This window comes from Protopterus annectens, chromosome 2.part0 (assembly GCF_019279795.1).
Source record: "Protopterus annectens isolate FY-2018-M chromosome 2.part0, PAN1.0, whole genome shotgun sequence".
In the NCBI taxonomy this organism is placed as follows: domain Eukaryota; kingdom Metazoa; phylum Chordata; order Ceratodontiformes; family Protopteridae; genus Protopterus; species Protopterus annectens.
The window spans coordinates 198,088,472-198,111,904 of NC_056728.1; the positions used below are offsets into that span (position 1 = coordinate 198,088,472).

General features: G+C 39.0%; 1 protein-coding gene across 4 annotated transcripts in view; it reads right to left on the reverse strand.

Moving 5' to 3' along the window:
* BIN1 (bridging integrator 1) overlaps window positions 1-23,433 on the reverse strand; it is a 2,421,789-nt gene that overhangs the window by 110,416 nt on the left and 2,287,940 nt on the right. For all 4 annotated transcript variants that reach the window (XM_044060666.1, XM_044060667.1, XM_044060664.1 and 1 more), the window contains one exon: window positions 19,101-19,202. In XM_044060666.1, coding sequence (XP_043916601.1) covers window positions 19,101-19,202 — 102 coding nt within the window. The remainder of the gene's footprint in view (window positions 1-19,100; window positions 19,203-23,433) is intronic.

Sequence of the window (23,433 nt, forward strand, 5' to 3'; positions counted from 1 at the left end):
CCAGCGTTTAAAATTCGGGTCTACACAACAGCTCACCAGTCACGCCCACTTTCTACATCACTCACATTCCCACCCATGGTGTCCTTTTTCTTTTCTATATCCTGTATATTTTCAATCCCAGTCCTATTGTCGCTCCCAATGTCCACCACAGTTTGGTTTTACGTTCCTATCACAGAATGTTCTGATTTTTTGTCTCACATTTTTTGGTCCGTGTTTCATAAAATTCATTTTTTTGCCAAATCAGTGGCAAAATAATGCAAAACCTGTTATTCTATCAACCTTCTAAGTTTGTAAGATCAAAGATTTAAAAAAAGATGTCCGTATTTATTGTGCTAAGGCTGGGAAGAGGTATGTAAGGTTCCGTCCATGCTTTGCAACTACTCCGTGTAATAATTTAGTTTTTAGAGCTATCGCTCATTCTGGTTCATTTCTACAGTAGCCAATAACCAGACTGAACAATTGTTGCAGACTTTTACAGTCCACAGCAGTTGTTTTAGGTATTGTCCAGATTTCTTGCTCTAAAAGGCTGAGGGTATGGTAAGGTTCTTCCCCTGCTTTTCAGCTACCCATTAAATGCATAGTTTAGTTTTTAGAGCGATCGTTCATTGTGGTTGGTTTCTGTAGTAACTACAATGAACGATCACTGTAAAAAGTAAACTTTTACTGTCCATAGCAGTTGTTCCCCTTTATTTTAAGCATTGTCCGGATTGCATGCTCTTATGAGGCTGAGGGTATGGTAAGGTCTTCCCTTGCTTTGCAGCTACTCATTAAATTAATAGTTTAGTTTTTAGAGCGATCGTTCATTGTGGTTGGTTTCTGTAGTAACCAAAATGAACGATCACTGTAAAAAGTAAACTTTTACTGTCCATAGCAGTTGTTCCCCTTTATTTTAAGCATTGTCCGGATTGCATGCTCTTATGAGGCTGAGGGTATGGTAAGGTCTTCCCCTGCTTTGCAGCTACTCATTAAATTAATAGTTTAGTTTTTAGAGCGATCGTTCATTGTGGTTGGTTTCTATAGTAACCACAATGAACGATCGCTGTAAAAAGTAAACTTTTACTGTCCAGAGCAGTTGTTCCCCTTTATTTTAGGCATTGTCCAGACTTCATGCTCTTAAGAGGCTGAGGGTATGGTAAGGTCTTCCCTTGCTTTGCAGCTACTCATTAAATGAATAGTTTAGTTTTTAGAGCGATCGTTCATTGTGGTTGGTTTCTATAGGAACCACAATGAACGATCGCTGTAAAAAGTAAACTTTTACTGTCCAGAGCAGTTCCCCTTTATTTGAGGCATTGTCCAGATTTTGTGCTGTAAGACATCGAGAGGTATGTATGGTAAGGTTCTTCTCTTGCTTTGCAACGACTTTGTAAACCAGTACTTTAGTTTTTAGGGCTATCGTTCATTGTGGTTGGTTGCTATAGTAACCACAATGAACGATCGTTGTAAAAACTAAATTCATTTTGAGGAAGAAAAAAATGGTGCATATGTCTTTCCCCTCTTCTTTCTATTGAAGAAAAACTCATGGAGAAAATGGCAGCTTGAGGAGTTACTTACTGGAGAGGGAATCAAAAATGGGTGTTAGAAGTGTCCGTTCATTGATGGATACTTTATTTGTCACCTCATCGCTCTCATATTTTGTTGGGTCAAAATGGCCTGAGCTGGTTTCAGTGTAAATTGTTAATATGGCTGGCTGTGGGAGAGCTTACAGTGAGAAACAATGAATGCTAATAGATGTGTATATAACTTATTTATATTAAAAATGAGACGTAAATTTAGTAGTAAACTAGCGTTTATTTGTCCCTTTTGATCAAAGATTCAGCACTCCAAGCCGTTTTAGGTAAGGTGTTGGGGAGAGATCGAGACCGCTGGTTATGGTTGTTGCCGTCATGGTAGTTTCTATTAACGTTCGATTTCAAGTGGTGACGATATTGACATTAGATTTATCTTATTTGAAGTTCATTTTGCCACTTGTTCACTTATAATGTGACAAAATGAAAGTACTGTGAATCTTGATTGTATCATCGTTTGTGCACGTTAATGTTGGTGTATTGAGTGGCTGTTTCAGTTGTTTAGGAAAGTGGTTTATTAAGTATTTTGGTATTTCAAAGTTAAAATGTGCAGTATGATAAAATGTTTTACATTTCAACAATAAGCTGAAAACCTGGGCAGACGTGCCCTTGGGCTTATGGGGCTTGGGCAAAGTGGGCAATTTAGACTTTATTTGTATCATAGCTTGCTAAGCATTGGATAGTTAAAACCCGCAGGATGTACATTTGAATACTTTGGTGTGACAGACCAGACACCTCATAATAAAAAAGACAAACACAACTTATATAAAATCGGACATAATATAAAAAATGTGTGAAATCACTACATGTTGCCTCCACCTAAAAAATTCCTTATTAAACTGAATAAATTTAAAAACTGTGAAAAGTAACAAAATACATACATACCCCAGGACTTTCCTAACTTTACCGAAAAAATATATTAAACAATATATTACATATTGTACTATCGATATAAATATATTATAGGTACGATAAAACATTTAATAGAGAGGAACATCAAGTTAAATTAAATATGGAGCATATACGTAAGAAAATGATTACAGATGAAAATGAATATGTTAAGAAAGTTGCCTATCCCCTACCTAATTAATTTTTGAACAAATCAGTGGATTCCATGGAGGTGGAGTTTGTTAATAGACTCTAGAACTTTTGATAGGAATTGGTTGTCTCCACAGAACAAGATCAACAACCCTGGGAAATGGATGATGGAAGTGCAGCAGGATATGATGTCAACTACACACCCCTCAGGAGATTGGAAAGAACTGAAAATAGAAACAGACAGAGCACACAAACTGAAAGCAGTGAGGGGCAGAGGGAGAGGGAGGGGTTGGAGGAACAGTGGCAAGAACAACAACTGAGACACGAACAGATACAACAGGAAAGTATGGGTGATAATTTAATTAATAATACTGTGGTAGCTTACGATGGGAAATTAATATAATATCAAGGTTTTAATATACTTAATTACACCGATGAAGGAAAAGAGGAAGGCCTAAGATAAGGTTTCTGGATGTGGTGAGAGAGGACATGCAGGTGGTTGGTGTGACAGAGCAAAATGCAGAGGACAGGAAGAAATGGAAACAGATGATCCGCTGTGGCAACCCCTAATTGAACAGCCGAAAGAAGATGATGAATTACACCGATGTAAGGGTCAACAAAACATATTTTGCCTCGTTTTAAAAAAGGCTTTAAATTTGTTCCCCTCTTTTAATGTGGGGGTTGTTGACATTCTAACTGAATTTAGACTTTTTGAATTTTGTAGTAGGTTCACAGGTGCACACTAGGCTAATGGCCCCGGGGCCTTTACCAGCCTAGCCATAGGATTACTCTGGCATAGTGCCACCCAACCTTATTTCCCAGTGCCTCTGTTAAGCCACTGGAATTATCTCTGGCATGAATTTTCTGTTTCCCATCCACTCATCAAGATTTCTCTTGAAGAGGGACAGTGAGGTGCTCTGCTTGACATGTGTGGGAAGTCTGTTCCATAGCATGGGCAGTCTCTGGGTTATGAACCTGTCCCTCCAGCATGTTCTGTTAATTGTGGTAATGTGGTTGAGGTCTCTGCTGTGGTGTGGAGGGATTGGGATTTCTTTAGATGTAGCATTTCTAACAGAGCTGGCTCAGACATGGCTTTGTAAGTCAAGAAGAGATTGCTTCTAAGTAGGCGATATGAGACAGAGAATAGTTGGAGTTTTTTGAGTCTGTCCATATAGGACAAGTGTTTAAGGCCTAGGATCCTCTTTGTGAGGTACTTTTGCGGCCTCTCCAGTTGTTGCAGGTGTCTAGTGAGGTACATGCCAAATTGTACTCGATGATTGGCCTAATGAGGGAAGAGTAGAGACAGACAATGTCCTCTTTCTTCCTGGATGCAAAACACTTAGTAATGAGATGTGCCACATAGAAGGACTTTCTGACTACAGTGGCAGTGTGGTGATCAAAAGAGAGGTTGCTGTTAACCTGTGTTCACAGATCTCTTATAATGCCTTCTGTGTTCAGTGGACTGGTACCCCAACATAACGCATCAGAGATACTTCAGGTGCAGCTAACATTGGGTAAGACAGCGATTCAGGTCGTAGCCTGCTATAGGTCCACAACCATGTCCCAAGACTCGCACTCCATGTTCCTAAGCATCCTGGAGAATATTAGGGTGCAACCTATCATTCTCTTACTAGGCAATTTCAACTATACCTCCATTAACTGGGTAAGCTACTCATGTAGTGTACAATAGCCCAAACAGACCTTATTTCTACCCTCCTCTATGCCTCTCCCATTTTTACCAACCTGAGAAAAACTGATCTAGTTAAGCTTGACTCCTGCTACAACAAAATCGCTAGATTCGCCTCAGACTCCCCATTTAAATCTTACCACTGCTCATCCTTGAAGCAGCTCAACTGGCTGGAACTTCCACAACTCCTGCATTATAAGCAACTCTCTCTGGCCCATAAAATTCTGTATGAACCAGAAAAAAAACCTGCATTACAAAACCTACTTCACCTCAGTACCAATAACAGGACTCTTCTCTCCAGCAACAAGGTTACTCTCAGAGTAACTAAGTCTAATAATACAGCAGGGGACTCCCTCTTCTCTTGTTATGTATCCAAAATCTGGAACACTACCCAGTCACATACCTACTATCACTTCCTTCACCCAGTTCAAAAAATCATTAAAAATGCATCTCATCAATAACTGACTATGCTCATGCACCTCACCAGGTTAGACCTAGTGCTGTGTTACATCTCCACCATACTATTCTCACCCAATGGTTAGGTTTAGGTTATAAAATTAATTAAAAACATACAACATAATAAAAATGTATTTATGTGTCTGATCTAGAAACTAATATTATCTATTAAACGTATGTTATACACGTCTGTACAACAATGATGTTTATCATTTTAGACTAATGAATCTAGTATTATAGTATTATAATTCTGTTTTTACTAACTGTTCCTGATATGTCCATACATAGTACCTGATTTATAACTCCCTGCATTTTTTGAATGTTAATTTTCTTTGCAAACTTTGTATTAATTTGTATTACATGTTATTGTTCAGTCAGGAGCTTTTCTCTCCAGACGTCCACTGAAAATGGACCTATGTCCAGTGGACTATCCCGGTTAACAAATGTAAAATAAATAACTGCACCAATATAATTGCCCAACGTTTGCTGGAGTTCATTAATTCCAATGCCTTGGACCAGCTCGTTCTTACCCCCACTAGAGGTAGCAACATCCTTGACCTTGTCATTACTAACATGGGCAACCGTTGCTCTACGCCAATAGTCAGCTCCTCCCTGGTTAGATTCGACCACAAACTAATCACCTTGGAAATCCACATCCCTCCCACCCCCTCCGCACAAAGGTAACCACCATGAAAAACTTCTCCAAAGCTAACTTTGGGCTCCTAAAAACAGAGGTGGCTAACAAAATTGAATCTTCACTTATTTTTTAAGGATCAAACAAGTCAAGATGAAACTACTTCATCTTTTAAATTTTATATTTATATTTTATCTTTTAAATTAAATATTAAAGAAAAAGAGTTGCTTTAATCCCCTCCTGCGTCCATTTCTTTCGGCCTTTGAAAAGGCCTGTTGTTCAGAAATTCATTCTGTTCTGAATAGGAGGAAAAGATTGTACAACATGTCAAGAGAAGAATTAATGCATGAACTTAGGTGTAATGACACCATTACAATAATGAAACCAAATAAGGATGGGGTGTAGTTTTATTTCATAAGATGGAGTATACAGATCAGTTATTTGATATTTTTCATGATACAGATAAATATCAGGATACATATAGGAATGATGTTTTCTAAGCACACAGGAAAATTCAAGTAATCCTGGAATATTCCCTTCAACAGTGTTTATTTCTGAGGAAGTGTTTAATTTTTTAAAAGTGGAACATCCACTCATCCCTATTGCTTTCGGGATTCCAAAAGTCCATAAAAATACACATCAAACCCCATTTAGAGTTATCATTGCCACACATAGCAGTCCCATCTCCCCTAGGAGTGTTTATTAATAGACTACTTAAGGATTTTGCTAAACCTGTTTATTATTTATTGAAAGAGTCTTGGGATTTTTTTGTCAAAAATTAATAAGGACTGGTACAGTGAGGAATGTTGTTTCTCAACTACTGACGGGGTTGATTTGTTCATATCCATTCCCCATCAAGAAGGGTTGAATTTATTTTATGAAAATATAAGAAAATTGAAAAGTTTAAATGAAACAATGGTAAACTTTGTTATGAGTATGATGGAACTTATCTTGACAAATATTTTTTTTACCTTCAAAGGGGAATATTTTAAACAGATCAAAGGTGTGGCAATGGGTGCAATTTGTGCACCCATATATGCCAATTTGGTCCTTTATGCTTGGGGAATCTAAATTTGTTTTCTATTCGGGATTCTCCAGTCACTGGGTTACATACTTCCAATTTTTGGATGATATCTTTATTTTGTGGAAAGACACATCACAGCAACCAGTACTTCTTGTGGAATACTTAAATAGTCCTACCTCATATTTTAAATTCACTGCTACTTTGTACAGACTACTTGGATGTAACCTTATCCAAAGATAGAGAAAACTGTACTTTTGTATTTACAGTTTATAGGAAAGACCAGCTATTTAGATTATCAAAGTAACTATCCTAGTTACACTAAAAGGAAATTTTTTTAAGGGGCAGTTGGTTAGAGCAGCTAGGATGTGCTCTAATTTTGAAAATTTCAAAGTAGAAGTAAGTAATATAATGGATATATTTGTGGAAAGGGGTTATCCCCAATCCCTGATAAGTCACATTTGTGACAAAGTTATGTCTGGATGGAGACTGTCAAAGACTGCAACACCAGAGTAAATCCCAATTTCCTAAGTTGGGGCAGTTTTCTGACATTCCGAAAACAACCCACAAAGTTATTATTTGAAAGTGATTTTCCTTCTTTTAGACCCATTATTTCTGCAGGTGGAACTAAGACAGAATTTATTTCTAATTTTTAGATTCAGTTACTAATCCTTTGGTTCAATGATCAAGATTTTATTTAAGAGATTCATGGCCATTGTTGAATTTATTACATCAATATATTTTTTCTGGACTTCAGAAATTTATGTTCAGTTTGGATGTAATCTCGTTGTATTCTTGCATGCCGCAGGAAGCAGGTTTACATTTTTTTTAGGAGGTACTTAAATTTCACCGATTTGGTGGTACTTTTTTAGTACTCTGTGCACTCTTGTTCAGCTTGCTTTAGATAACATTTGTGTTTAACAGAGATTTTTTTAAACAGAAAAAAGCAGTGGCAATGGGTGCAAGGATGGCACTCTCCTATGCTAATTTATTGATGAGTTGCTAGGAGCATGAGTTTCTTTGTGCACATGATTTGTTTCAGAAGGTAGCCTTTTACAAGAGGTATATAGATGATTTGTTTTTTTATTAGGGAAGGTAAGTTAGAAGCTGATGCTTTCATTTGTGGCCTCAATGCTAGTACAGCTTTTTGAATATTACTAAGGGGTGCATAGAGACTGTGATTAATTTTCTAGATGTTGAAATTACTAAGGCTTTGGTAATATTTTCAGGAAAGCAACTTTTGTCAATAATTATCTTGCTTCTACAAGTCAGCATCCTGAATTTATGAAGAGAAATGTCCTTGTTGTATCTTTCGACTTTTCCCGCTTAGGGGTGGCCACAGCGGAACTCCGGTCCGCTAATGATTGGCAGTAGATTTTTACGTACCGAGTTGCCAGCCCTAACGTACAACCTTCAACGAAGGTACGCCCATTCATGCATGTCTCCACACAGAAGACACTTTAGCTGAGAATCGAACAAGACGTCTTACTGTGAGGCAACAATGCTACCGCAGCACCACCACTGCAGTTAGCCTTGCACCCCTAGAAGAAAGACACTAAAAACAAATAAAGCAATTTGGCTATCCCAAAGGAGTAGAATGCTAATGCAAGATACAGAAAAAGCATGGAAAGAAAGGCAAAAGTAAAAAAAAATACTACAATAACCTGAAAACTTCTAAATGCTCTGCAACTGTACTAAAAAGCAAATAAATGAAGACAAAAGCTATACTATAACAAGTTTCAGAAGAATGATTAACACAATCCTAAAAAATTCTGGTCAGCCATTAAGGAAATCTTGCATTACAAAAAAATTCAACCCTAATAATCCTTGTCCCAATAACGTATCACTCAAAACTGCAATAAAATTCATCTCGTTTCATAGATAGCATAGTGTCCCAAACCAGTGATTTCCCAACATCTAATCCCAACCCTGCCCAATAGCTACATGTCACCACATCCACTTTCAAATCTGTGCCCATATCCTATATAAAACTATTCTTAAACAAATTCAAAACATGCTCTGCTTCAGCTTATTTCCTGATAATATCTTGGACTTGGTACTAACCAACATGAGTAACCACTGCAGCAACCCTACAGTATCATCCTCCCTGGTAAGATCTGACCATAAAGTGACCCCTTTCAAAGTCACTATCTCCCCTACCCCCTCTAGCTAGGGTCAAACAAAAAAACTTCTCCAAATCTGATTACAGCCTCCTGAGGGAGGGTACAAACAGCTTCACAGCCCCTTCCCCCTGTACAGGAACTGGCATCAATATCCAAAACTAGACCAAAGCACTATACCAGCATTTATATCGATGTATGGAATCAGGAATACCTGACAGGACTAAATCATCCTCCGCAAGGAACAGTAAACCTGTCTGGTGAACATCTGCAATAAATAAACTCTATAACAAAAGGAAACAAATTGCTGTCCAGGACCAAGAAGGAGCAGGTGCCCAATTGGAACCAATCTCTCCTTAGCCTGAACAAGAAAATAAGAGCACTAGTGAAATCCTCCAAAGCAAACTTCGAGTCCAAATTGGCCACATCTACTACAGACAATCATAAGGCCTTTTTCATATATGTCCGCAATCTCAACGGAAGCACCCAGATCTGTTCAGAACTGCTGGCCAAGGGCACCACATATATAAATGCTGTAGATATAACAAATTTACTGGCTGACAGATTCAGCGAAAACTTCACCCCTCTGTCCCCCATCTGTAAAGCAGAACATCCTCAGTACCTGACCCCTTCCCCTTAAATCTAGGGAACAGGTCATCACTGCTCTCTTAAAGGCAAAAAATACAGCCTCCATGGGACCTGATAACATCCCAGTCTGCATCCTACATGAACTCAGGCAGGAACCTGCAGCACCTTTAGTCCCCCTAGTCAACCAAAGCCTGAGTACTGGCTTCATACCAGCTGAGTGGAGGGCAGCAACTGTCATCCCTTTGCACAAAGGTGGAGCATCCACCGATCTGGGAAATTATAGACCCATCAGCCTAACTAGCCTTAACTGTAAGACCATAAAACAGATTATCATGGACCTCATTAACAAGGACACTGGCAACCTCCAAACACTGAATCCCACACAGTTTAGTTTTGTCAAGGAAGCTCATGTCTGTTAAATTTGGTCAACTTGTTTGAGACAGTCACCAAACCCATGGACGAGGGGAAGACGGTGCACACCACCTACCTTGACCTGGTCAAAGCCTTCGACACTATTCCCCACTCGGGCATAACAGATAAACTCTCTCAACTAGGCATCAATCTGTATGTTACCAGATAGGTAGCAAACTGGCTCACTGACAGAACCGACCTAGTCAAAACAGGGAAGCCACCTCAAGCAGTAGACCCGTAGTGAGTGGCGTATCTCAGGGTTTGGTCTTGGGGCCTCTGTTATTTGGGATATACTTTTCTGAGATGCAGGCCAAAACCAGTGGGCTATGGGTGACCAAGTTTGGAGATAATTGCAAGCTGGGTGCTGTCATCAATTTCCCTGGTGATGCAGACATCCTCCAAGAGGGTCTCACCCAAACAAATGACTGGTGCTAGAAACATGGCCTCAACCTAAACATCAAAAAATGCACTATCATCCCCTTTTGGAAGAGTGACATCCCTACAAATTATCACGATGTCTTAAGCATGCAATCAGTCATAAGAGATTTGAGCACCCAGGTTGATAGCAACCTGACTTTTGACCATCATGCTGCTTTCATTGTATGGAATGCATTCTACATGGCCCACCTTAAAAGCAAGGGTATCTCATCCAGGGACAAGGAGGTCATAACATCCCTGTATTCTTCCTTTATAAGGCCCATTACTGAGTGCAAAGCCTCTTTCGGCATGTACCTCGCAAAGCATATGCAGCAGTTGGAGAGACCACAGAGGTTCCTCACCAGGAGAATCCAGGGCCTCAAACATCTACCATACACAGATAGCTTAAAAGCCCTATCCCTCAACTCATTTTCATACAGACTCCCTTGATGGGACTGCTGCATATCCGCAAGTCAAGCTCCACTTGAGTAATCCACATGCGTGGCCTTGACCTGGTCTGTGACATCAATAGGACTTTGGGCGGCGCAGTGGTGCAGCGGTTAATGCTGTCACCTCACAGCAAGAGGTTCTCCGGTTCGATTCTCGGCTGGGGTGCCTTCTGTGTGGAGTTTGCATGTTCTCCCTGCGTTTGCGTGGGTTTTCTCCGGGTACTCCGGTTTCCTCCCACATTCTAAAGACATGCTTCTGGAGCATTTCTCCCCGGGCCTCTGCTGAAAACAGGATCTATGGAACCTAGTCGGACTTTCCCGGTCAACAAATGTTAAATAAAAAAAAAAAAAAATAGGACTTGCTTGTGGGACAATTTTGTGTCCCAGAGATGCCCCCATCTGTGGAATAGACTCCCTCTCCACGTCAAGCAGAGTACCTCTTTACCACTTTTTAAGCACAACCTGGACAATTGGATGGGGAACAGAAAATACACCCCTGGGATTCCACCTATGTCCCTGCTGGACAGGGGCATTGGGTGCTGACTTGTCTAAACATGGGCTAAACTCTTAGCTAGGTCTATAAGGGCCTCAGGGCCAAAAGCCTAGTAACTTCCTATGATCGTAAGTACCTTACAGTAGCAGGCAAAAGCATTGCCTGTCCTGTCTCAATCCTTATAAACAGGTCATTCCAAGATTCTCATGTTTCCTTTCTATGGAAAAAAACAATCACATATTAACCCTCTACACAAAGGAGGAAATTCAACAGACATCACTAACTTTAGACTTGTAGCAATCTTATTCTCCTTTCCAAAATACCTGAATATGGATTCAAAAACAATTGCAGGAAGAGCTCCTATACCCTCACATAATATGGCTCCCATCCTTTCCATAGTACTAACACTGCACTTATATAGATACTGTCAATAAAGCTAGAGATAATGGCAAACTAATCTCCTCCTTATTTCTAAACTTGTTTAAAGCCTTCAACAAAGTTTGACACAGCAAACTCCTACTTCAAATGTCCTCACTAGGTCTCTCTCAGCTCATCCTTCTATGGTTCACAATCTACTAATACAATAGGTATCAGTCAGTAAAATGTACTCCATCCTCTCTCCATAACTCCCAGTCACCACAGGAGGATCACAAGACTCTGTCTTTGGTCCCCTCCACTTTCTCATTACCACTTTCTACATATCAACGCAAAAGACCTCCCTAATGCAACATGTAGATGACTCCACACTCATATGCATATCAGACAACCTGGCACATCTGTAAAAAATTATTCAGGAAGTAGTAACAGCCACGAAACATGGTTTATATCTCACAACTCAAACTGAACCAAAAAAAAAAATGAACTACTACTTTTTTCTCCAAATCTCTCTCTCATGAAAAAAAAAATGAATCTTCTCTTACTTATACAGCCATTGAAGCCACTTCTCATAGCAAATTATTAGGGATGATAGTGAATGATATTCTTAAATTCGACCTGCCTATACCTAATTGCATAACAAATAACCAGACACTAGGGATGATTAACAGAAACAAAAACTTTCTCACCAATGCAAGTAAAACTACACTTGCCACTATTTCCTTCTCCTCTCACTACTTTGTGGCGTTCCCTTCTTTGCTAACCTCCAAGTATCACAAAAATCAAAACCTGAACAATACTATAATAAAGTTGCTGAATATGCAGCAAACACCCTTTTAGAACCCACCATATAGCACTAAAAAGCCTAGCATGGTTAGAACTACCCCATCAACTAACATATACACAGCTTTGTACCACCTATAAAATTATCTAGCATCCATCAACTTGTTCAGCATTAAATACCATTCTACACAACTATAACTGATCACTGCAATTCAATGACCAAAAACTCCTCTCTGTCCACTAACCTATCAAATCTGCTGTGCATGGTCTGCACTCATAACACGTTGCTAATGCCTGAAACTTCTTATCTGTACCCATCAGGTCAATACCCTCCCTCCCATCCCTCAAAACCACTATGAAAGATGTCCTAGCCAAAATGTGTTTCTATTCTTGCTCAACACCAGGATAAACTATATCCCTAAATATGAACATGTAACTATTCATACCTTATACCTCCTTACACTCCCTTCTTTACTTCAATCTGTTTCTCTCCAGACTCTATCTAAACATGCCATAAATCTGTTTTTTTCTCTCACTTTACACTGCAGTTCCTGTTTGTATCATACTAACTTCCCTTTAATTTCTCTCTAAAGTGGCTAAAATTTCTCGAAATATTAAATCATTGTCATATATCTTGTATCTGTTCTTAACCAATGTTTTCATATTATGTCTAATTTGGTATAATTATTTAAACTGCAGTTGTTTTTGTATTATTTTTGTAGATTGTAAAATTATTGTTCGTAAAATGTTTTTGTAATACTTTGGAGCTTTTCTCTCTGGGCCTCTGCTGAAAATGGACTACTTCCAGTTAGACTTTCCCAGTAATTAAATGCCAAAAAATACATAATGTACAGTCCTGAGAGATGTATGGCTACTTGCTTCACATTATAAAGATTATCAAAGAAGGATAAAATTTTTTTCTTCAAATAAAAGAAGCATTTATTATAAATACGTCATTGTTACTTCACTTACATATTGCATCAACCCATCTTTTATACAGAAATTAAACCTTAAAATTCACATCATCATATTTCAAATGTTTACTCTGCGTGCTACTCTTCGAACGCCCTTGCTGTTGTGGTTACAACATCCTTATCCCATGCATGCACACACACACACACACACACACACACACACACACACACACACACACACACACACACACACATATGCATGACTGCACACCCTCACGCACACACACATGCATGCATGTACGCGTACATGCACACACACACACACACACACACACACACACACACACACACACACACACACAAAATACTGCTGCTGTAATGTCACTTTTCCATGAGTCTTCTTAATTATATATCCATATCGCAAAGTCTTCTTGTTGGGACGTGATGGCGGAATTCACCAGAACACCAAACTGCACTAGAAATGTTGGGTTTAAGTTTTCTTAAATCTAGACCCAAGTAAGTAGTAGGCAGACAGATGAAGATGCAAAAAGATGTGAGAGATGCAATATGTATACGAGGAAATGTGGCTTGAATCTGATTCTTCTCTTCTGTTCTCTTCTCTTCTCTCCTCTTAATGGTCTGGAACAAACTTTAAATGGAATTCTCTGTAATGTTCATAAGCAAGCATAACTCTTAACCTCTTAGTGCAAGAACTATCGATACAGATAAAAATAACAGGGGACAAAGGCCAAAAATTAGGAACAAATGTTAAACATTGGTCTTATAGAAAGTTGATACAGTAACAGTTTTTGCATTAGAATGCAATTCTGAATGATATGAAGTCTGAAATATTGGTCAATGTTTAGTGACGTCAATCTGCAATGATTGTCATAAAAAATAAACTTTATGAGAAACAAACCAAAAATAAGAAGCAAAACTCTGGACATTCGGTGAAATTCTGAACAGTTGAGAAGTATGTGTGTGTGCGTGTGTGTAGGTGTGTGTGCATGTGCGTGCATGCGTGTGTGTGTGTATGTTACACAAGGAAAAGAAGAACTGAAACATTAAAAAAAAAATCAACATGTAATGCTGTGATGTTGCCACTCTGGACCAGTAATCAAAGAGCCTGAATCCTCACCACTGACAGTGGAGAGGGATGTTGATTTGAAATACAAATGGATAAACTCAGTATTTCCAGATGCAGACCTCTCTGCATTAAGCACAATTTCTCTTAAGAGCACACAGGAAACACACACAGCCCGGGGTCTGCGTTTCTCTATCTGTCTCCCTTCAGATTCCTAATACGAATTCTCACTGGTACAGCTGTAGTGTTAGGTCCTCAGCAGAGTGTCCAAGCCAAATCCTCCAGCACTGTCTCTGTGAAACCAATGTTTCATGTCCCTGCTCCAAGTAACTGACTCACACATTCTTTGACATATACTATATACACACACAGGAAAGGCTTGCTCTTCCAACTCTGCCCAGACTATAAGGTAGATTCACTGCCACCAGTCAGTTACTATAAGGCTCTTAAAAGGGTATTCAATTAAAATGACTGAAATTAATATTAATACAAATGGTGATGTTGACCAAACAGCAAGGCTTTCAGGAATGGACAGAGTAAATACTCTCAAATTAAATATTTTCTAAAAAGGACCAGCCACAATGAAATGTTTAAATAGATTTAATAATAAATAATAAAAGAACAAGAAAATACTAAATATGTAGTTACAGTAAACACCAGAGTTGCAGTCACAGGGAATACTAAAAATAGCACTGATGGAAAGTTTCACACAGTTGTAGAAAATAGTATTTCTAATCTCACTACTTTTTCCTGACTAATGTAAAAGAATTACTGTTCCCTAGTTAAGTTAATTACTAACGCAAGGCAAGATGACATGGGTTTGTGGTCCTTGTTGTCAGGTCCAATACAGAATACTGAGAGCAATTTCCTACTAATATCTAAATATTATTTCAGTGCTGATTACACAATGACATCACATCTGGTATCTGACTTTGTTTCCCACACTCACTATTACTGGAAGCTAACAGGATTTTAGCACCTATGTTACCATACACATAGAAAGAGCTTTGCTCAGATCTCCTGGAAGAAATAAAACCATAAAACCATTCACTCTTCCCACATGAGCTACCAGTTATTCTCTAGCACAGACATTGCATCTCTGGATCCATGCAAAACTGTGAGATAACATATATATGGCTTAACCCATTAAGTAATTTAATTTCAAGAATATTTTGCAAAGTCAGGTGGATTAAGATTAACCTCTTCCCTTCCAGTATATGCTGTTACAATGTATACATTTAAATAGCTACAATAATGCATGTACATTTATTTGTTTACCTGCAGGGTACACTGCTGATATATTTTAACACATGCAAACCTCACAAATACATTTTCAGCACAATCATCTGTCCAAATCAATTTAATATACACATGACATATAATTATTTACAAAATTCCAGCTAGCTATGCTGGCATGTGTTACAAATCTGCTGCCTATTTCTCATGGCATGGCTGGCAGCACCTCCTATTGTCACAAATGTAACAGTATTTCAAGATTTCAATGGTGGTAAAAAGACATGTTTCTACACCTGATGTACACTGATTTGGGCTGATGTTTCTTCCACTGTAACAATGTAACACTATGTAAACTGCAGCTGCAACTATGCTTGGGTGGGTGATCAACTGTTTCCACACCTATCCCAAAGGTCATATATGGTTACACACCAAGGTACCTGAAAGGTTTGGACTGTTTGTGCGCTCCTGCTAAAGAAACAACCTACCTCACCTTATCACTCTACCTTTCTTTACACAGCACTAAAACTGGAATTTGCAATATGAAGTAAAATTTGGGTTTCCTAGGTTCATAGGTAAGTACTAGGCCAGCTGCCCTTCTGTGCCATTGTAAGCATAGCCATTTTCTCTTTTTATGCTTGAAGTAATCTACCCCATTTGTTTAGAGATTGCCTTTACTCATCCCATGGTTGAAAAGTATACATTACCCCTAATAAGAATAAGTGGGATCATACCATTGATAATTTCTGGGGACCCATGCAAGGGATAAAGCATTTAGGAGCTGCCTCTCTGTTCATTAGTAGTGCAGGGACAGTTTTGGAGTGAATTTTCTGCTTCTCATCCATAGATCTAAGTTGCACTTGAAAATGGACAGGGATGAACTTTGTTTTGTTTTATGTGGATGGGGAGTTTGTACCATAGCAGTGGTATCCACTGCGAAATATACCTGTCTCTCAAAACCATTCCGCTGATGTTGCAGAAGAGGTTTAGATCCCTAGATCAAGTATTTTGATTCCATTTGACTTGCTGATATGCAGTAAACACACTAATATTGGGTCACAGGATGCCTTGGATGCCAGGCACAGGTTACCTCTTATCTGTAGGATACCAAGTACTGTAAGACGACTTTTATTCAGCCCATGTATGACATGTTGTTTAGGTCTTTTATATCTTTTTAGTGAACTATCTCTGTGGGCATACTAGTTGTTGCACATGTCTGGAGAGATATATGTTAAAGGGGACATTACATTCAATAACTGGCCTAATGAGGGTTGACAAAATGGAGGCAATGGCATCACTAGCTCCAGAAACAAACCCTTTGTTAATAAGCTGTGCAGTATGAACGGACTTTCTTACAGCAGTAGGCACATGCTGGTTAAAAGTTAGGTCACTGTCGACAAAGTTTTCTAATCCTGAACAGGTGGATCAACTCTTAGGGGTGTTTTGTCAAATGCAGCAGTTCCCTTGGGTATAGGACTTCTCAAAAGATACAATAATATAGTTTTTGGCATTTAGTTTCACACCATGATTTTGGCACCAGTTATTTATTTGGGACAAATCTTCCTGTAGGATGGCTAAGTCATTTGGGGATTCAGTGACCACTCCTAGCTTGCAGTCATCTGCAAACATAGTCAGCCAGAGCCCTTTGTTATTGGCTTTTCCTTCTGAAAAGTAGATGCCAAACAGGAGAGATCCTAGCACAGAATCCTGGAGAACTCCACTGGTAACTGGTCTCTTTGTGGAGGTAACGTCTCATATTTTAATTATCTGCATCCTACATATTAACCAGTTGGCAATCCAGTGGGTGACATAGGAGTTTATTCCCAGTTTATGTAGCTTTTCTATTATGCCTGAGGGGGGGACTGTGTCACAAGCTTTGACCAGGTAGAAGTATGTGGTATTTATCATTTTGCCTTCATTCATTGCTTTGGTGACCTTTTCAAGAAAATCAACCAGTTTGAGTAATCATGGCCTCTCTTTGATGAATCCAAACTGAGACAGGTCTAGTGTTTGGAAGTTCCCTATATCCTGAAGGATTAATTCCATAAGTCTTTCTGTGGCTTTGCATATGAGGCTGGTGAGACTTATGGGTATATAATTGCATGGGTCTATGGAATGTTTCTCCTTATGCAGGGGAAAGACTGTAGCTATTCTCCATTTGCTTGGTACAAAATCTGTACCGAGGCTGAAACTGAACAATGTTGTTAGGGGGTGTGGCTAAATCATGCTTCATGCTATTTAAAATGCATCCAGGGATAGCTTTTGATAGCACTTTTAGGACTTGGTCTTGTATGATAGCTGGAGGTGAGTCAGTTTCAGATATGTCTTAGGGGACAGATGTTGGGGAGAGAGGGGTAAAGTTACAGCTACATCTATTGGCCAGTAGGTTTTTGCTATATCGTCAGCCTCAGTGTAGGTAGCATCTTTCATAATCAGCTCAGTGCATTGCTGTGTTGTGCTTTTGAGATTACAAATATGCATTGTGACTTGGGTAGCTATTCTAGCCAAAAACTTGGCTATGGTGGATTTTATTAAGCTCCTCAGTTGTTAGGGCTCTAACATTCTAGGAATTAATCTTCTTAACTTTTGGTCAAAATTATTTTCCTTTTATTATAAAGCTTGTTGACAATATGGTTACACCATGTGGATTTGTTTCTGGGGTTTGCCCTGCACTGTTTTCTGTGGGGTACAGCTGTATCCAATGTGGTGGTATACATTTCTGTGTATTCAGTGGAGTTAATTGGATTAGATGGGGATATGAAGTTTGCCAGTGTATCACTCAGAAGTATGCAGTTCATGTTAAAGACATTTCTAAAGGCACCATGGGAGGAAGGGATCTCTGGTTTCAGTTTTATTTTGAAGGAGACTGCTTTAAGGCCAGACCTAGCAGGTGATTAAAATACACAAGGGATGGTGCAAGGAGCACCTATATTAGGAATGACAAGATTCAAGATGTAATTCCCCCTAGTGGGTACTAAATGTTCCATGGCATTTGTAGTGACAAAGTCTGGGACTCTCTCTGCTTGTGTACTAGTTGGATAGTTTAGATCACATAGGAAAACAGTACTGGGTTTCATACTAAGTGATTCTAGCTCATACTGATAGGCATTGTAGCTTTTTTTGTCACAGACTGAGATCCACAGCTAGCTAATATATAGCAAAGCACCTTTTTGATGGTTATTTGGACATTAGAAAACTGTACTGCATCAGGCTGCTTTACCAGTCTTGTTGCAAGTCTCTTCTGGATGTAGTTTGACAGCCCCACCTTTTTTCCACTTCTGCACAGCAGCTGGTCTAAATGTGAGGAAAGAGTTAAAGCCAATTACTGAAGTCAATTATTTTTTGCTCATTTTGTGGCATCATCCTTGGAGAAGGCACTCAGTGCTAGGCTCATGCCTGCACTGGACACATAGTCTGAGAGCTCCATCATGTATCATTTCACATCGTCCAGGGAGGCACACCATCAGGTCACTGACACCAGCATGAACTATGACAGAGTCATATTGGTAATTGTTCAAAGACTTGAGTTCATGCGTGATTTGATGGATCCTGGCACCAGACAAGTAACTAACCATCACTCTTTCCTTGCTCAGCCTGGTAGGAGGCACATCTGTATGTCCTGGAGTCACCTATAACAAGAATGTTTGCTTGGGTCGATGTCTGTCTTACGGGCCCAGCATCTGTGATTTTGGGATTCCTTTGGGACTCCTTGTACTATGTGTGAGGAAGTAGGCTTAATATGCTGAGTGTGCTTTGTGCCTGTGTTGTGTTTTAGGTAAAAACCTTGGGTGACTGAAATTGTTATGCGCACACAAAAACACATATACATCACCTGTTCATCAGGATTCTCATACTCAACTACCAAAACTACATCCCCAGCTTTCAATAGGAGCTCATCGCTGTCTGCAGCATTGTAGTCATGTTGGACTTGCACCTGAAACAAATGACAGAAAAAGATAACTTGAACAGAATGCCAACATATTTGTACATAGAATATTTAGTGACTGGCTATCAAATGATGGCGGCTTTACTTGCATCTAAAACAGTGCAACAATGAGCTACATGTGTCCTCAGTGCTTGATAAGTCACTACAAATGAAAGTTTACATTTTTAAGTTTGTTGTCACTTATAACCATCTTAATAAGGAGGTTAGGTGAGCAGTAAAGAGTCAGATCTGACATCAACGAATAAGGGATGATAAAGTAACCTACAAAAGCAACCTGAAATAAAATACATTGCAAAAACAGTACACTTCAATGCTTCACAGTCACGCTTACAACTTACTGTCTTTAAAGAAGCTTTAGTGCTGTAACCACATTGGTATTTTCTATGCAATTCTGCAAGTCACTGTATAAAGCATCTAATTTTTCATGTCCTTTTTTATCTGATATTCAGTTTTAGGACTTGGTTCCCTGACCTGGTGTCACCTCCCCTCACAGTGGATTCTGAGCACTGAGTTTCAAATAAAACAGGACCAAAGCTGCTGCATATTTAAAAGTGAACTTGAAACTATTGCATCAGATGTCTATTTTTGTAAAACCGTCTTGGAAAATTTCAGCATCATTTACTGAAGACATTATTTTACCTGCTTTACAGTCATTTGCATACTTGGTTATCCAGAACCAATTTTTTCTTTTATATCTACTAAGAACAGTCCATAAAGAAGTTCGCCCATTAGGGCAGAAAGGAACCCCGTACCCTATCTAGTTGAGTCCTGTTGCTTAACCAGTGTTTTACTAAGTGAATTACATATAGATTGACATGTAATGCTTTAATTTGTCAATTATTCCCTTATGTGGGATTGTGCTGAGTCCATCAAGATAAGAATTACTGTCACCCTTGCATCAAATGCTGCTGTTACCTCTGCAAATAATGTCAAAAAATTCAGTAGGCAAGATCTGACAAAGCAGTACTGTTCCACATCAAACACAACTAGTCTCCTGTGTTATTCTGGTGTTATTCTTGATAAGCTCTAGTATCATTCTCTCCACAATTTTACAGAGGACAACAGGCTGATTTGCCCCCTCTTCACCCAGAACTGGTACCATTACTGCCACCAAAGGTTAGGGATATGTCAACCAGGCAATGTTTGTTTGCTAACATTTTGTTTCACACAGCTAATAGGGGTTTAGCCAGTTTGCCTTGACTCTGTGTAGGAAATCATCTGGTAAGTTGTCTGGTCCCATGGATGCTTAGCTTTTAATCTGGCTTGGGGCAGCAGTTATACCTGTAGTCATATCAGGGAATATCTCCACCTGTCATTATAGCATTTTGACATGACTTTGCTTTTTTCCCCCTCCACAGAACCACTTTAATGGCTTCTCTATCTGCTAACATCAGCCCATTCATTCTGTGGTGCAACAGCCAGGCATCCACAGGACAGTCAAAGGTAGCCCAGTTGTCCATACAGCCTCCAAGATCAAGAGTCTGATGGTAAGGCCTGTGGAACAGCCTACCACTCTCCAAGTGTCACATCTCCAACTTTCATAGTGGCTCTGCAAGCTCCACTCCATTCTGCCAGCCACAGGGAGAGTGCAATCCGCAGGTTTGCCAACTATGTTCCATGGGCATTGTGGGTAATCATCTAGTACTCCTACTAGATGTAATCTAAGCGGCAAGCCAGTGCCACCTCCTTTCTTCCAAGATGGAAGAGCCCAACATTAACAGAGCTTTGGTCACTTGAGCTGTAGTCAGGGCTTTATCCCTCTAAATCATTGTAGCTGGCATATATGCATTTGCTTACTGTGAAAGTTGCACAAATGGCTGGGTGATCCTTTCACTGCTTACTAACAACAGGTACCTTAATTTGTCCCTTTCAAGCTTATGTTGTAATTACATACCTTTTAGGGCATGAAGCAGCATGACTATGCACCAAAGTAAAAAAAAAATACAATTCACGTATCCCTGATGTAAAAAAAGGCACCTGACACAGTTTGTTAAAAATCTCTTAGCACTGCTAATGTTAAATCTTACTTGAGCATTAACAATAACCAACACAACAGTATCCAAAGCATTTTTAGAGCTTTAAAAGCTGTAATATACTTCACTGATGCATAAATTAAAGTGTGGTAGAGGGAATTGTCTAGCTGTTAACACCATTTATTCATCAGAGGGACAATTAGCTTCTGCCTGATGTCTCTGTAACATCACTAAATACATTACAGTTTTCAGGTCTGTAAGACACTCTGCACTCCGTTCTTTTTCCCTGTAAGTAGTAGCACATATTAAATTTATTTATTTATTTCCAGTTTGATGACCGGGGAGGTCCACTGGGCTCAAAAAGCCCGTTTTCAGTGGAGGCCCGGGGAGAAAAGCTCCAATAATACATAGTACAAGCTCCATAATATGAAGTACAATACATAGTGGAAACAGAAACAAACTAAGCAAATTTTACATACAAAACAACAAAAACTAAACAAAAGTTAAACAGCAGCTTGGAGAAGGATGCAAATCCTTGTTAAAAATCTCTTAGCAATGTATTTTTTCTTAACTTTGGTGCATTGTCATGCAGCTTGGAGAAGGAAATAAAGCACCATGGACTACAATGAACTGTGACCATTAATCTGCAGTCCTGGCTAACTAGTTGTACTCATCTCTGGAGCGTCACCCTACAATGCTCTCCAGGTGAACTTCTGACATCCATGTCTCAAAACATACACAATTGGTACAGCTTCAAAACTGCTATTAATCCTCTACAGCACTGCTTTCAGACATTAATATATAGGTGAGTTCATAGTCTGAGAGAGAGGATTTGTTAAAAAAGTATGTTGCTCATGAACTTCAACTTAGACTTGTTTCTATGAGTCAGACATTTTCTGAAATCTCAGCAGTACATATTTTAGTGCTGTAAACCTTATTAGTACTAATATTCCACCAAAGAGCTTTTCTGAGTTTGTATGAACATTTGTTGGCTGCTTGTATGTGGTCAGGAATAAAGAAGCTAATGTCATATAATTCACTGAGAGAATCCTGATCAGATATAGGATTACTAAAAATAATCCCAGGGATTCAGAAAGAAACCTAACGTTTGTTGTAAGAGTTATGACCAAAATAGACTCTTTCCAGGATTGTGGAAAATGCAATTCAGAGACATGTTAGCCACAACTAGGAAATACATCATTACTGGATAATTTGCTTGTCTCTGAATTATCTGTAATTACTGCAAATCAGCACATCAAGCGGCCCATGCGTCTCGTTTGCACAGAAAAACTACCATTCACAACCCCCACACACACAAGCATACACTGACAAACTTCTTACCGGTCCCTGATTTGAAAGAACGTCTCTGATGCATCTCATTTTTGCCCCTGCCCTCATAAATAAGGAAGCCTTAGTGTGTCAGTCAATAATGGCAGACATTAAAGTTTCATTTTTCTTATTGTTTGTAAAGTGTATTGTTATAAACACAAAGTCCCAACACGTCTTACAGAGTCCAAAAAACTGTTTAATTAAGCGCTTTTCGTTGCCACTAATACGGCAACTTCTTCAGATTACATAAATAATGTTTACGAATTTTTAAATTAGAATGTTTTCCCGCTATTTGGTGGAATGAGTAGTAGTTATTTCTAAGTGGATGACTGAGAGAAAGTGTGCATTAAGATCGCTGAAACTGGTGTAGCGAATGAAGCTTAGTTCTAATGTTTTAATTACTTAATATTAATGAGTGGTAACTACGTAACAGCTCAGCTGTTTACAGATCACATGGTTTTATTCTTTATTTAAACTGATTCAAACATTTTTATGTAATCTGAAGAAGTTGCCGTATTAGCGGCAACGAAAAGCGCTTAATTAAACAGTTTTTCGGACTCTGTAAGACTTGTTGGGACTTTGTGTTTATCTAGTTTTCGCGGTTCATTTACCTAGTGTGTTTTTCGTTTCAAAGTGTATTGTGATTAACTTTTTAAGTACATCCAAGTAATAGTTTAAAACTAGAACGCTCCTGATATCTCCTCTCATTCATGACCTGTCCCTTGTAATGCACAGACCACTGTAGTCAGTGAATAATGTCAGATGCAAATGTTTTATACTTCCCATAGTGAAAAGAAAAACATTCATGACAACATAAGCTCATCAAAAACCTGCCCAGGTGATCTGCAGAGTCCTACAGCAGCAGAAGGAGAAAAGAGACTGTTTTGATTTAAGTACTTTTTTGGCCTGTTTCTTGT